The following is a 12,641-nucleotide window of genomic DNA, read 5'->3' as shown; positions in this document are numbered from 1 at the left end:
ATAAAACGGTACCCACACCAGACTGAGAGAATCCTCCGATGTTAACAACTGAAGCAACAAGTTTGAAATTCTAATCAAAAGGAACCCATCACAGTTTACTCAAGGGGCTTTTTGTCATTTTGCTCAGAATAAAATCAACAGCGACTATAGTAATACTGTTCACAAAATCAGAGTAACTAAGACTACCTATGTGATGTATTTTGTAAATATTTTTTTTCCTAATAAAGAAGTAAAATATATCATCCCAGTTATGATTGCTTTTTTCTTTTGAATAATGGGTTATTGTCTTTATAGCAATCAATTTATTAAAAAGCCCACTCTTGACCCATACTCCGGGCTGTTTTATGTATTTAACTATTACTAAAATATTTCTTTTTCAAGCAAAGTTGAAAGCTTCATTACTCAGTAAAAAATCACCCTTTGATAGCCATGCAATGTACGGTTCTCCAAGGGTGATTTTTTTACTGAGTAATGAAGCTTTCAACTTTGCTTGAAAAAAAAATCACCCTTGGAGAGCCATATATTGCATGGAATGCACAATATTTACATTTTTCAACTGCATAATACGATTGAAGAGTCTCTCATTCCATCATAAACAACCAAATTTCTTGTGGTCTTTGTCAGTCCGTATTTTAATTAGTATGTGATGAAATAAATGATAAATATGATCTTAACAGCCCTACCATCGTCTGAATTAACATGATTTGCAGTGTTTATCTCTCTAATTCAGTACATCAAAACAGATGTCAACATTTTCTTCACATGTTTACCTGGTAATAAAGCATGGTGAAGAATTTCATTTTGGAATCTAGATGATTTTTCTGGCAGTCAAACCGAAAAGTTCGTCCATAATACTCAGGATAATTAAGAAATTGTACATGAATGTTGCGGTACATGAAAGCAGTTGTGTGTAAAACAACATCACCCGGTCAGTTCAGTAACTCAATACAGCGCCCCCTAGTGTCAATCTTCTTGATCGCCTTGTCTACGCATCCTGCTGCACACACACTCAAACAACATACAACAGACAAGATGGCTGACCATGAGCATGTCGGCGAAGAGGAGCGAAAAGTCGTGCAAGAATTTTGCTACCTACTTGAGAAGTCGAAGCAGCTTTTCAATGGGTTAAGGTGAGCATGATCCAAACTCTGATATTTTGTACGTTTTCGGAGATCGATGGTGATTTAAACCATGCAATTCCCAAAATGCGTGCAGTAAATAGAGGCATTTAGTCTGTTGTCATTGGCAGGCATCGTTTCATGCGTTGAGCAGACAGCATTATCCCGGCCAAGCTTGAAGGGCTCTGTATTTTATTTCATGGTATCACCATGGCGGGTCTCTCTCTATTTTGATAAAGAACTGGATGTTTGGCGAAAGATGGTGTTAACCAAAATTCCATGCATCGTGTAATTTCGTGGAGAAGTTCGGCGTATTTTTGTTCATTGTCTGGGATCGAATGCAATCATGACTTCACGTTCACGCAGAAATATTCATATTTCACGCAGACCGAAATCTCTTTGTTTTGGACACCGTTACCCCTTTCAATTATGTCGAGATTTTCGTCATTCTGTCATTGCTGTTATTACTTTTTTACGGAATCGATACAACTTTAATTAAATTAATATCAGATTATTTAAATGCATGAACCCAGATTGTTTTTAATTATTTTTTAACATTTTAATGTAATACACAATGTATATGTACAGTAGCCATGGCACAGACATATGCTTATTGTTGTATTCAACTTTATTTGCTGTCCAACTTCGTATCTAAAATGTTAATATATCACCATTAAACCTACGTGTACCATGTGGTTGACCTTCGTAGAATTGTTATTTATAATGAGTTTTTCGTAAATCTGATTTTAAGCTTTTGTTCGTAAGTTGTGAATTTTGGAATAACGTGGAAATCGGTGAAAAGAAAGACAGAATTTCTCGATTTTGAGTTTTTGCATCTCTCACTCTGTGTAGATATCATGATAATGCAGTAAAAGGTAAAAGTCATGCATGGTCGATGAAGAGCAAGTGTCAACTTGAATAATAATAAAACAAAATTGAAGAGACAAGCTCTTTTACCACATCATGTTCAAGTCTCTTTCATTAACAGTCTACTGCTAACAGTCGGAGTTTCAAAATAATGAAAAAGTGTAAATTAATAATTGCATTCTCCTATTAACATAAAAGTAATATCAGGCAGTTAGGTACGGCTGCTCCTGCATTGTTTGATTTCTATGAATAAAACATGGAGCACTAAGTGATGTTCAAGCAAATATTTGTCTCCCAGTATCCTCACTTCTGACTCGTATTAAAACCTGTCAGGTTACCTGCAAATTCCTTACTGAAGCTGTGCCTTAAAGGTATGGAAATCGATCCCAGGGCCTAGGAGTGGTACATGTAAAACAGTGTGTATCTTTGCGTCAGAGGCGGAATAAACGATGAGTGTATCTATTTATCCAGGAAATCTTAATCCCGACTGATATATGTTTGTACGCACATAGAGCCAGTCGACGTTAGGGACACAAAAAACAACACGAGGAACAAACAGACAGGGGTTTTGAACAAAATGTACCCGGTACTTCACGATGTCTGTAACTCAGTACATGAAAATATTCGTAGCTTGACGCACTTTGAACATAGCTGGTAACAAGGGACAGTGGAAAGCCCATGGAACTACGTGTACAACTATAACAGCCACTCATGTAGTTTGTGAACAGTGAAGATTTTTCCGATCAACAACTTTGACAGATGGTGGACTGACCTTTCCTACCGCAATTGTTATCTCCTTCGATTCAGCACAAAATTTTCGTATGGACTGTTGATGCGGTGTTTACAGTTGTTACGTGGTGGTAAATCCTAGTCGTATTTACGACTGCTGCGTGAACAGTCACTGAATAAATTTTGCACGCATTTACGAGCACTGGATATTTTTACAGTTTTTAATCGAAAACCGTCCGTATATTCGTATGACAGTGACAAAAACAACACAAGGAATCTGGCGTATATTGTTACTGAATTACTTTGACCAAAAAAAATCACCCAAATGCCGAACGGTGATCATACAGAACTCTGCAGGTTTCTGGACTAAACGACCCCAAACCGACCGGATCTCAGTCAACTGTGCCGGGCTCGACGTCTACTCGATCCGCGTCAACTCAAACTTTCACTCCAGACAACTTTACCCCACAAACTGGGAATATACTAAATTTACCTTGAAAAAAATTCACACTGTGTATCGTATTGAAAAAATCTTACCGGGGCCATGGACACAAATTAAAAAACCAACAAATCCAAACAGAAACCGTGGAATAATCATTAGTGTGCAAGGTCGCTGTATTATATGTCAGGGTAAAAAAAATTCTAGTTTTGAAATTTCTGGACGGTACAAAAGGCGGGGCAGAATTAGACAAGGTTACGACCAATGTGTTACCGCCGATGGTACATAACGTTCTGTTGATAGCAGGTAGTTGAGTGTCCAGTGAGAACACTATTCCCAATGTGCCATGGCTGTTGATTTGAGCTGCCTCCGATCGAAAATTTTCTATACAAAGACATGATATCAATAATTTTGCGAGATTAAAAGTACCCGCTGTCTTCTCGCCAAATAGCTGCGATCAAGATCATTATGATAGAAGCAATTGACCGCCGAACACCTGCTTGCTGTTCTTATACACAACGTGTAAAAAATGATTATTCCTGCAGAGAAATACGACAGCAAATATTGCAATGTGAATTTCTTACTATCTTCCTCGTAATGGTTTTACATCTATGTCTATTTTAACACGGTCACTGGACCATTTCTGACGATTTTTACAAACAAAGAATCAGCTCACACTCATCGTGGGAACACATTGCAAAGACGTTCAAAAAATGTTCATCACATGAAAGATTACCGTAATCCCCGTTTCAAAGATCTAGGAAATGTATAATGTGTTGTTCATCTTGAAAAATCCCGAACTGCAGCCTCTAAATACAACTTCCCGACAACTTGCCGACAACTTTACAAGCACACTCCGGTCATCACATGACGGTTATAACCGTACATGTGCTGCTGAATCAAAAGACTTCAAATTAAAAGTACTCAGGTATGTTAATGCATGGGCATAGGCTTCCTTACATGTAAAATCAGTTTGAACATACTTTTTAATCAGACTTGGTCAGAAAATTGTGAAAATTGCCAAAAATATGTTTCACATTTGATTAAGTTGAAATTTGTCATAATATATTACCTAAATCAAGTCACGTGACCAAAATCTGTTATTTTCCCGCCAAAATTGTATATTGCAAATAACTGAACATTCCAACCGCTAAACATCAAAATATTTAAAATATTATTACCAATTAATGTAAAATGGGATAGATACTTGTGTTAAAACTACTGGCAGATGCAAAATTATTGAATTTTGAATAACATTTCTTCACAAAAATCAACAAATACAATATTTTTGACGTTTTACATGAATGTTTTGAATGCCAGAAAGAAGTATAGATAGAGTTTCATGAGTGCCATGTATTTTTGAAAGAATATGATATATGTTGTTTCCAAAAGTGCAGAGAAAATCAAGAAAATTTAACGGGTTACGGTTGGAATATTAAAATTCATAAAGACGTAAATTTTGGCGGGAAAATATCAGATTTGGTCACGTGACACAACTCGTCAAGATTTAGGCAGACATTTTTTTAAAGAATTTAGTAATTTCAATAATTAGGCCAAATATCAATCAAATCTGGTGGTTTTTAAAGATAATTGATCATTTTCTTACTTTTTGGCTTGATGGGTACAAACACCCATGCATTAACTTACTTGAGTAAACAAGTATAGAAAAATATCAATATCCAAGCACTGTGAAACAGAGTAATTTTGATAAGGTCAGTTTATTGTATATCATAAAAAATCTCCAGGCCACTCGGAACAGCGTAAGATTATGATCTCACCCGTTCGAATACTACACTCACTCGGTAGGGTAAAAATGTGAACTCAGAACGTCATATACTGCTTCCGCCAAGCGAGTCCGCTTATCTAAAGACGGCAAAATGGTAAAAAAGACGGTAAAATGACCATAATTATTATTGCTTGTCTCTGTAAATTTTGCCGAACTATTCGTTAGTAGTTGTCGAATTTCTTGAGTTTGTCCGAAAACTATTTCAGTGAATGACGTGAGTTTCAAGACATCTGAATGCGAACGCAATATCGGTATCGGGATAGCAAAATCAGTCACAGACAATCGAGGAAGAACATAGGAGTCTATTAATCTGCGAATTAAATGAATCCTACGTTACTAGGAAAGTAAAAAGGTAATGTTGTGTCCTGGTTGGGAAAGAAAAGTTGATTAAGATTTCAAAAAAACGTCAGATAATATTAGAGCAATTTAGTAAAAAACAAGCTCAGAAAAACGTATAGAGATGAACGACGTCACGGCGATCTTCAAACCTTTCATCATGTTTCAGTCTGAACGGTTAACATTTGATGCTATAATCTATGTCAAGTGTCTCTTTTTGGTCAAATCTGACAGAGATGAAGCAATCGCGATTTAGTTTCATGGCCCCGACCCGACAGAAAATAATGCAGCTCATGGGCACCTGTATAATCGTGGCGTGAACGTATCCAATAGCCGTCCACTGCATGGGCCATTGACCGTGCATCGCCAGCAAATAACGGTTTTGGACGTCACGAGAGCATTTTTCCACAGTCTGTGAGCGGTTGAGTGATTTGGGTTGGCTGCATAGATCGGAATCGAGTTGATTTCGGCCGAAAACAGTTAGAAAGTAGTTTTTCGTGTTCCGTCCGAATTGGATCCGCATGTTGCCGGTTTTGTCCATGGCAATCAGCAGAGCTGTGGTGGGAGGCCGTATAACGCCGGGAACACACGGCATCGTACGCAGGGCTAGGCGACAACATACTTCCAAAAGAGATCTATCGTAAAATATCGTACTGCAGGTCAACATACACATCACCCATTCATAGGCCTAGAGGTACACAGATCAACAAACAAACAGGGAGAGGCAATCTGCTTGAAACCATAGTCCGTACGTGTCTGAACTCATCTGAGACCCGTGTTCAGTAACCGTTGGTCAAGTATTTTGCTCAGTTGTAAGAATCGTTTATTCATTGTTGACATCGTAATCGATCGGATATACACAACAAATGTTTGATCGTTTTGCACCTTTGCGCGTCCCCTCGTGATTGGCAGCTGTTTGAATGCTTTCATCTATTGTTTGTCGGACGCTTCGAACACGGCATCGAAGCAGTTTTGGCATCAAAAATCAACTTAAAATGGAAAAAATGAGAGAATTTCGCCAACAAGGTGATGCCACAAGTATTCACAAAACGTAATATGTTGGAACAATGCTTTAATTTACACCATGGTTGTTGAAAGCTCCAGATTTTCGGGAGCATTCGTTGACGCTGTTATCATGTGCCACTCAAGTTGGATTATGAATGCCCAGGGAGATAGGGGGTATTTATAGGCTCCCCCTGCCTTTAACTTGTAGCATCACCCTTACAGTGTGGCAAATCAGTCCTCACTGCAAAAGAAATCCCAAACAATTACGCTGTTTTGCATGCCCACCGTATCAGGATCTATATGTGGCTCTCTGGGAATTTAGAAGCCAAAAAATTCAGACTTCTGACTGGTAATAATAGAAATTTGTACGGTAACATTATTTGCAAAAAGTGCTTTGATAAGCACGGAAACTTAAGTGACTAGACACACCCATATTATCATCACACTGGATTTTATGATCCCCCATGGCTGGATTTTTTGTTTAAAATCCAAACTTTTTGTGGATATGAAGCATTAAAGAACAAAAGCCAATAATTTCATAAAATGTATGGTAATAATTTTAAACTAACCATTAAATCTACAGATGCGGGTACCATTAATTTAGTAGCAAGTTTCTTTGTCGGGCACCAATTACTTTAGAACTGATTAAATTATGTCCAGTGAATTTCTATTTTTGACTGACAGGTCTTACGTCTAATGAAGGAAAGAATGTCAAACTATTTTCAATAAAAGTTTTAAAAAACAGGGATGCAAACTTTCCATCAACCATAAATAAATCCAGGTTTCTCAGAACATATCAGAATTGCTGATCCCTTTTCACGATATTAAACTACAGTGTTGAAGTCCCATTTCAATTTGTTATCAAAAATGGAACCAAGATAAGAGAGTAAGTTGAAATGAGTTCCACTTCCTTGTTACATAGGATGGTTTTCTCCAGGCAATGTCCCATGTCTCCTTAAACCAATCATCATATCTTTTGTCTTTAGAAATATTTAAATTTGGAAAAGACTGATGGCAGCAGCCAATGAGCTTGTTGAATGCAGGGCCATGCTGATGATTATCAGATCCCGCTAGACTAGGAGTGATAGTAAGCAAAATTCACAAGACAACTACAATCATTAGTGTAGATAATATAAAGAAGGGAAACAAGACATGGCCTTAAGGTAGAACGCACCTCGGGGACAGACATTCGGACTCTCAAACTTTTACAATTCTCTTCTGATATACCACATGTGGGGGTTCATTTTAAAGCTCTTGGTGAAAGAAAACCTTTCACCGGCTTAGTTTTTCGAAATTCGAAATTTTTTATTTTTCTCCATAGAGTTAACACAGGGATGGCGGCCATTTTGAATTTCTAATATGGGTAAATCTTGGGTAATTTGTTTCTCTAGTACCAAAATTTGCACGGTGACCCCCTATTTTTATTTTTGATTTTGAAAGAGAATGATTGAAAGATTCATTAAGGAAAGTTAGAGCAAAAGTTTAAGTCTTTCACTTTCGAGGTGCATACTACCTTAAGGAGAACTAGAAGAAATACTTTGGTATATGGTAAACTCATTTGTTGCAAATATGTAACATGATCTACACAGTAATTTTCTAACAATATATGCTTAGATCGTCAACTAAAGAAATGTTATCAGCAATATTCCATAAAATTAATCACCTGAAAACTGTAGTATAATTGGGATAAAATAACAGTAATAATTATTGCATCTCATATGGTGCTTTGCAACAAAATCATAAACTAGCAACTGTAAACATTACAAACATTATAAACAGCAGCAACCTCTCAAACTGCCGTACTGCAGCAAGATGACAGAGATTCAGTGTCCAGAAATTTACTCAACCTCTAAAACTATAGCTAGCTTTCTATCATATTGATATTTCTGTCAAAATGAAAGGATATTAGCTGGGTACCTTTGCAATTTGTCAGCTAGTAGCAGGTAAGGCATCCTTGTTCAGAGAACTTAGAATGCTATTAATTATTGACATACCGGTAGGGTAGCAGAAATCCTCCAAAGAGATCTGCTACAAATTGCATATCACGTGTGACCATCATCTATTGGGTTTCATCATACGGGAAGTTTTAGAATCAGATCCGGAGTTCAATAACATTGATTGATATTGCATGGATGTTATTGTCTAGTATCTTTTGGTCTCATTGGGTGCTAATTGACCTTTGACCTCATGCAGTATCATATAGACACTGGGAAAACAAGACAATTAAGATGTCCCCTTTTTTCAAAAAAATCGGGATATCATGATAACCAAGGCAGGCAGTGAACAAAGACCTGTCCAAAATCCTATGAATTGATGTAAATCTGATGAAGTGTGATTTCTTCCATGTGCTGATTGAGTATTTGTTCTATATGCTCAGCAGATTCAACTGTGAAAGTTGTAAGTATCATAATACTATAAATACCGTACTTTTTTGAAGAAAGTTACCGTCATTCTCTGAGAAAAGTTAGCAGTTAAATTTCTTTCCTCATTTCCACCAAAGAAAAAACAATGTTGTTTTGTTTCATAAAACAGGTGTCACTAGTCTCCCTACTTTCATTCACATAATTCTGTACCGGTCCTGGGGTATGGTTGAGGACACAATCTGTGGAAAATTTTAGGAAAATGCAATCTCCTCTCTCAATGAAACAATTTTCCCAAATTATTTAAAATGGGAATTGGCATGCTATGTTGTAGCAGGGTTGTCACTAAAAATCATATTCACAGTGTCTGGGTATTCAGGGGCCATTAAATATTTAAGTTTGTGTTAACACGTAATATGGGACCTGTTGTGTCTCATTGGTTGTAACCATCTTGACCTGATGATGATATATGAACTTGGCAGAATAAGGGTTAATGGTCCAAGAACGTGAATTGTCTGACACCTTCAGACATATTTTTGAATGAAAAAATATTTTCATGAGTAAATGCAAATATGTACAGTTCATCTTGTTGAGTTACATTTATCTGTCACTATCCATCTTCAATAAGCAGATGTTGCATGAAGGCAATGCTAGAATGACCTGCCATCTCTTTTTAATATATGTGAGAAGCAATGTTTAGTGTCAAGTCTGTCTCTGTAGAATAAAGCTTCAAAATCTCCAGAATCTCTGTACTGTGAAAAGACTGAACCAAATTGTATTAGATGCAAACTCTGTTCAGTTCTTTGAGTTCAGTCATAAGCGGGGAATTTGATTTCTGTCAAGGTGGAAGCCCAGTGTGATTCAATATTCAAAAGTCTTTAAAATCTTGTGATAGAAAACATTTAGTTTCAAGGCTTTAAAATCTTGTGATTGAAAACGTTTAGTTTCAAGCCTATAAAATCCTGTGATTGAAAACATTTACTTTCAAACCTTTAAAATCCTGTGATTGAAAACGTTTAGTTTCAAGCCTTTAAAATCCTGTGATTGAAAACTTTTAGTTTCAAGCCTTTAAAATCCTGTGATTGAAAACATTTAGTTTCAAGCCTTTAAAATCCTGTGATTGAAAACGTTTAGTTTCAAGTTCAAACAATAAAAGGATGGAGGATAAATCTCGTTAACAGAATTAAGGTTTTTTGTAATCCAAAGGGGTTGAGGTGAATCATAAACTCTGGAGAAACAATTGTCAATGGGTGAATTCACCCTCTGTAGTAAAAACAGACCAATTACAACTTTGCAATCAGGACCCTTCAACACTCAAGAGACTTTCAAACCATTGAGATCGCATTTAAATGTCACAAGTTTCCTGTTCTTACAAGATCAATGTCTTTTTATGATAATCTAGTGTAGAAATATATTTTATTGACATCTTCACCAATAGGTGTACCTTCCATCAGACTGTCAAAGATTTATTATTGGTAATGTGATTGCGTTTTAAGTGTTTATTTCAAGTATGTTTTACCTTGCTTTTTATTGTCAGAGCTGTAAGTGGGCATTTACCTTATTGGTTCTGAATAGATAAATAAAATAAAATAAAAAATAAAACAAAATAGTGTTAGATGCGAAATATTTGGAACATAATATATGCTGTAATTGCTGGTGAAAGATTTAGTTACAGAATAATTTGTGGATATTTTTGATTTCAGCAAAAATGCCGACAGAATCACTTGACTCTCTTTTCATTTTTTGACATCATCGCTGAATATTTCAAATATGTTGAAATCTGAATTTTCACTACAGAATTGGTGTCAGTCTGTTTACTGTAATACTCAATTTTGAGATTTCCGTAATCAACCATGCATGTATTCTGATATATAACAAGGATACAATCAAAGATAATTAAACAGTTGATTAAAAAAATCACTTCTGTATGCTCTAAGTGCATCAGATGAAATCTGGCGTCTACCGTTTGTAAGCATTTTAATAGCAGTGTCTGGAATTGGGTATGTGAAAGTAAAATATAGAGATTTTACAGCTTTGTGTAGTTTTTATCTAGATGCCCACTTTAAATAATGGTAGAGAGTCCTTTGTTAAATCAAGTCTGATGATTTACTGTGTAGCTTGATATGGATATAGTAATTACCTACTATTCCTCTCTGACTGATCTTTAAATCTGGTCAAGGTCAAATTCAAGACTGTAAGGTAAATGCTCTAAAAGTGACTCCATCATGAGTAAAACGTTCATAGAACCATAATGCAAAGCCAATGATTGTCTAATCCTTATTTTACAAAGTTAAATTCTGTGGAAAGTCTCGTTTAACCTCATGACATATCCAAATACATGTCATGTTCAAAACGTCTACCAAAAGCATGTGTAATTTTAATATTTCAAAAAAAAAAGAAGCAAAATTCAAACTGTTGATAGACATTGAACAGATGATATATCAAATCACAATGAAACTTGGCTTTTTTTAAGGTGGTTGGAAATGGTATTTTTGATTCCAAAGGTTCATGTTATTAAATTTTGTTTCTTCATAGTTTAAATGAAGTTACAGACTTAAAAATTTCAGGATTTGGTAATCACATATTCAACTTTATGTGGAAAAAGAAATAATCGTAAATATGTCACAATTTTGAGAAATATGACACCATTTAATTTAATAATTAATAATTCATTAATCTCTTACAATTTTCAAAAACAAAATCTACTCAAGCATTTTCTCCCTGGTTTTTGTACAAAAATATATTCCAAGGCAATCGATAATGCTAGCTATGGGACAGTTTTTGCGTGGATGTCCCCCTTCTGCTAATAACCATTGGAAAGATATGGATACCCATCAATATCAGCTTGTTTAATTGGCAAATTCACCAAATATTGAACAGACTTTTCAACTAAATTCAGTATGCTAATTTCATACTGTGAGATATGAGAGATAAAGGATTCAAAGTTGGTAATGTTTATAGCTGCCACATGCAGTATGGTGTGAATTGTCTATTGTTGTGTCTTTTATACGGAAGATATTGATAGAAGCCATTCTACTCTATAGCGCTGTTCACGGTTACAGGTTTGTTTCTAAATATAGCTGTACGCGCGCGACATCGCACACGCAGCTTGAAATGCGGACAAATTTTATCAATCTTGCATACATGGCCGTTTTTGCAGCTAATACTCAGAGTCGTGAATATGTTTTTTAGTATTCATTGTTACACTAGCAGTCACCCACTGAGATGTATTTTCGTCGTTCTTGCATGCGTAATTTTCAAAAACGTTATCTGAAAATGCGGACAAATATTTATTTTTGCATATTAATTAGAGAACAGTGACGTAAACTGTGAACGGCCCTATTGTGAACTGATGGTTTGTGCAAATGCTACCAATGACATTATGAATTCATATTCAGCAAAATTTAGTTTTAGAAATTCAGAATTTTTGGCTTTTTTTATATTAAGAAAATTATCCAATTGCAGGTATCATATTTATTACTGGGGGAAAGCCTTAGTCTTACTGACTCTGAGAAAAAATGGAAAACAAAGTTTGATTCCACCAGAATTCGCATAGGTGACTAGCACAGTAACGTGCGGTTGATACATAGCGGCCGCCGAGTGGTATTCATAGGCGCATACCACGCGCGCGGCGTACTGTGTGGCAGACGACAAAATGCAGTCATCAAAGGCAGCTTATATTTGACACGTAAAAAGCTGATGTTTATGTGGTATTTGTTAAAAATATAGTACAACTGATTTAGAATAATGAAAACGACAAAAACAAAGGAGAAGTTTTACAAAACTTACCTGAGGTAATTGCATAATGCATTGCTGTATATAAAATCTTTGCAGTGGGAAGTAAATTAATTGCGTCTTTCGAACTTATTGTAGACTCCCTAGAATATCGTCAATCAGCACAACAACAAACCTTGGGGGGATTTCGGGTCAAAATCAGAAACGATCGTAAAACTTGGGGATGTGAAAAATACGCTCGGAAAATGACATGTTTTTATCGATAT

At 35.9% G+C, this 12,641-nt stretch overlaps 1 protein-coding gene across 1 annotated transcript in view; it reads left to right on the top strand.

Moving 5' to 3' along the window:
* The first annotated feature begins 1,007 nt into the window (after nucleotides 1-1,007).
* The window catches only part of LOC139152554 (protein SCAI-like), a 60,735-nt gene continuing 49,101 nt past the window's right edge, over nucleotides 1,008-12,641 (top strand). Inside the window, exon 1 of the mRNA XM_070725766.1 lies at nucleotides 1,008-1,130. Coding sequence (XP_070581867.1) covers nucleotides 1,033-1,130 — 98 coding nt within the window. The 5' untranslated portion in view covers nucleotides 1,008-1,032. The remainder of the gene's footprint in view (nucleotides 1,131-12,641) is intronic.

The sequence above is a fragment of the Ptychodera flava genome, chromosome 16, assembly GCF_041260155.1.
Source record: "Ptychodera flava strain L36383 chromosome 16, AS_Pfla_20210202, whole genome shotgun sequence".
In the NCBI taxonomy this organism is placed as follows: Eukaryota; Metazoa; Hemichordata; class Enteropneusta; family Ptychoderidae; genus Ptychodera; species Ptychodera flava.
The sequence above is the reverse complement of the archived record's forward strand: the minus strand, read 5'-3'. Positions and strand labels throughout refer to the sequence as shown.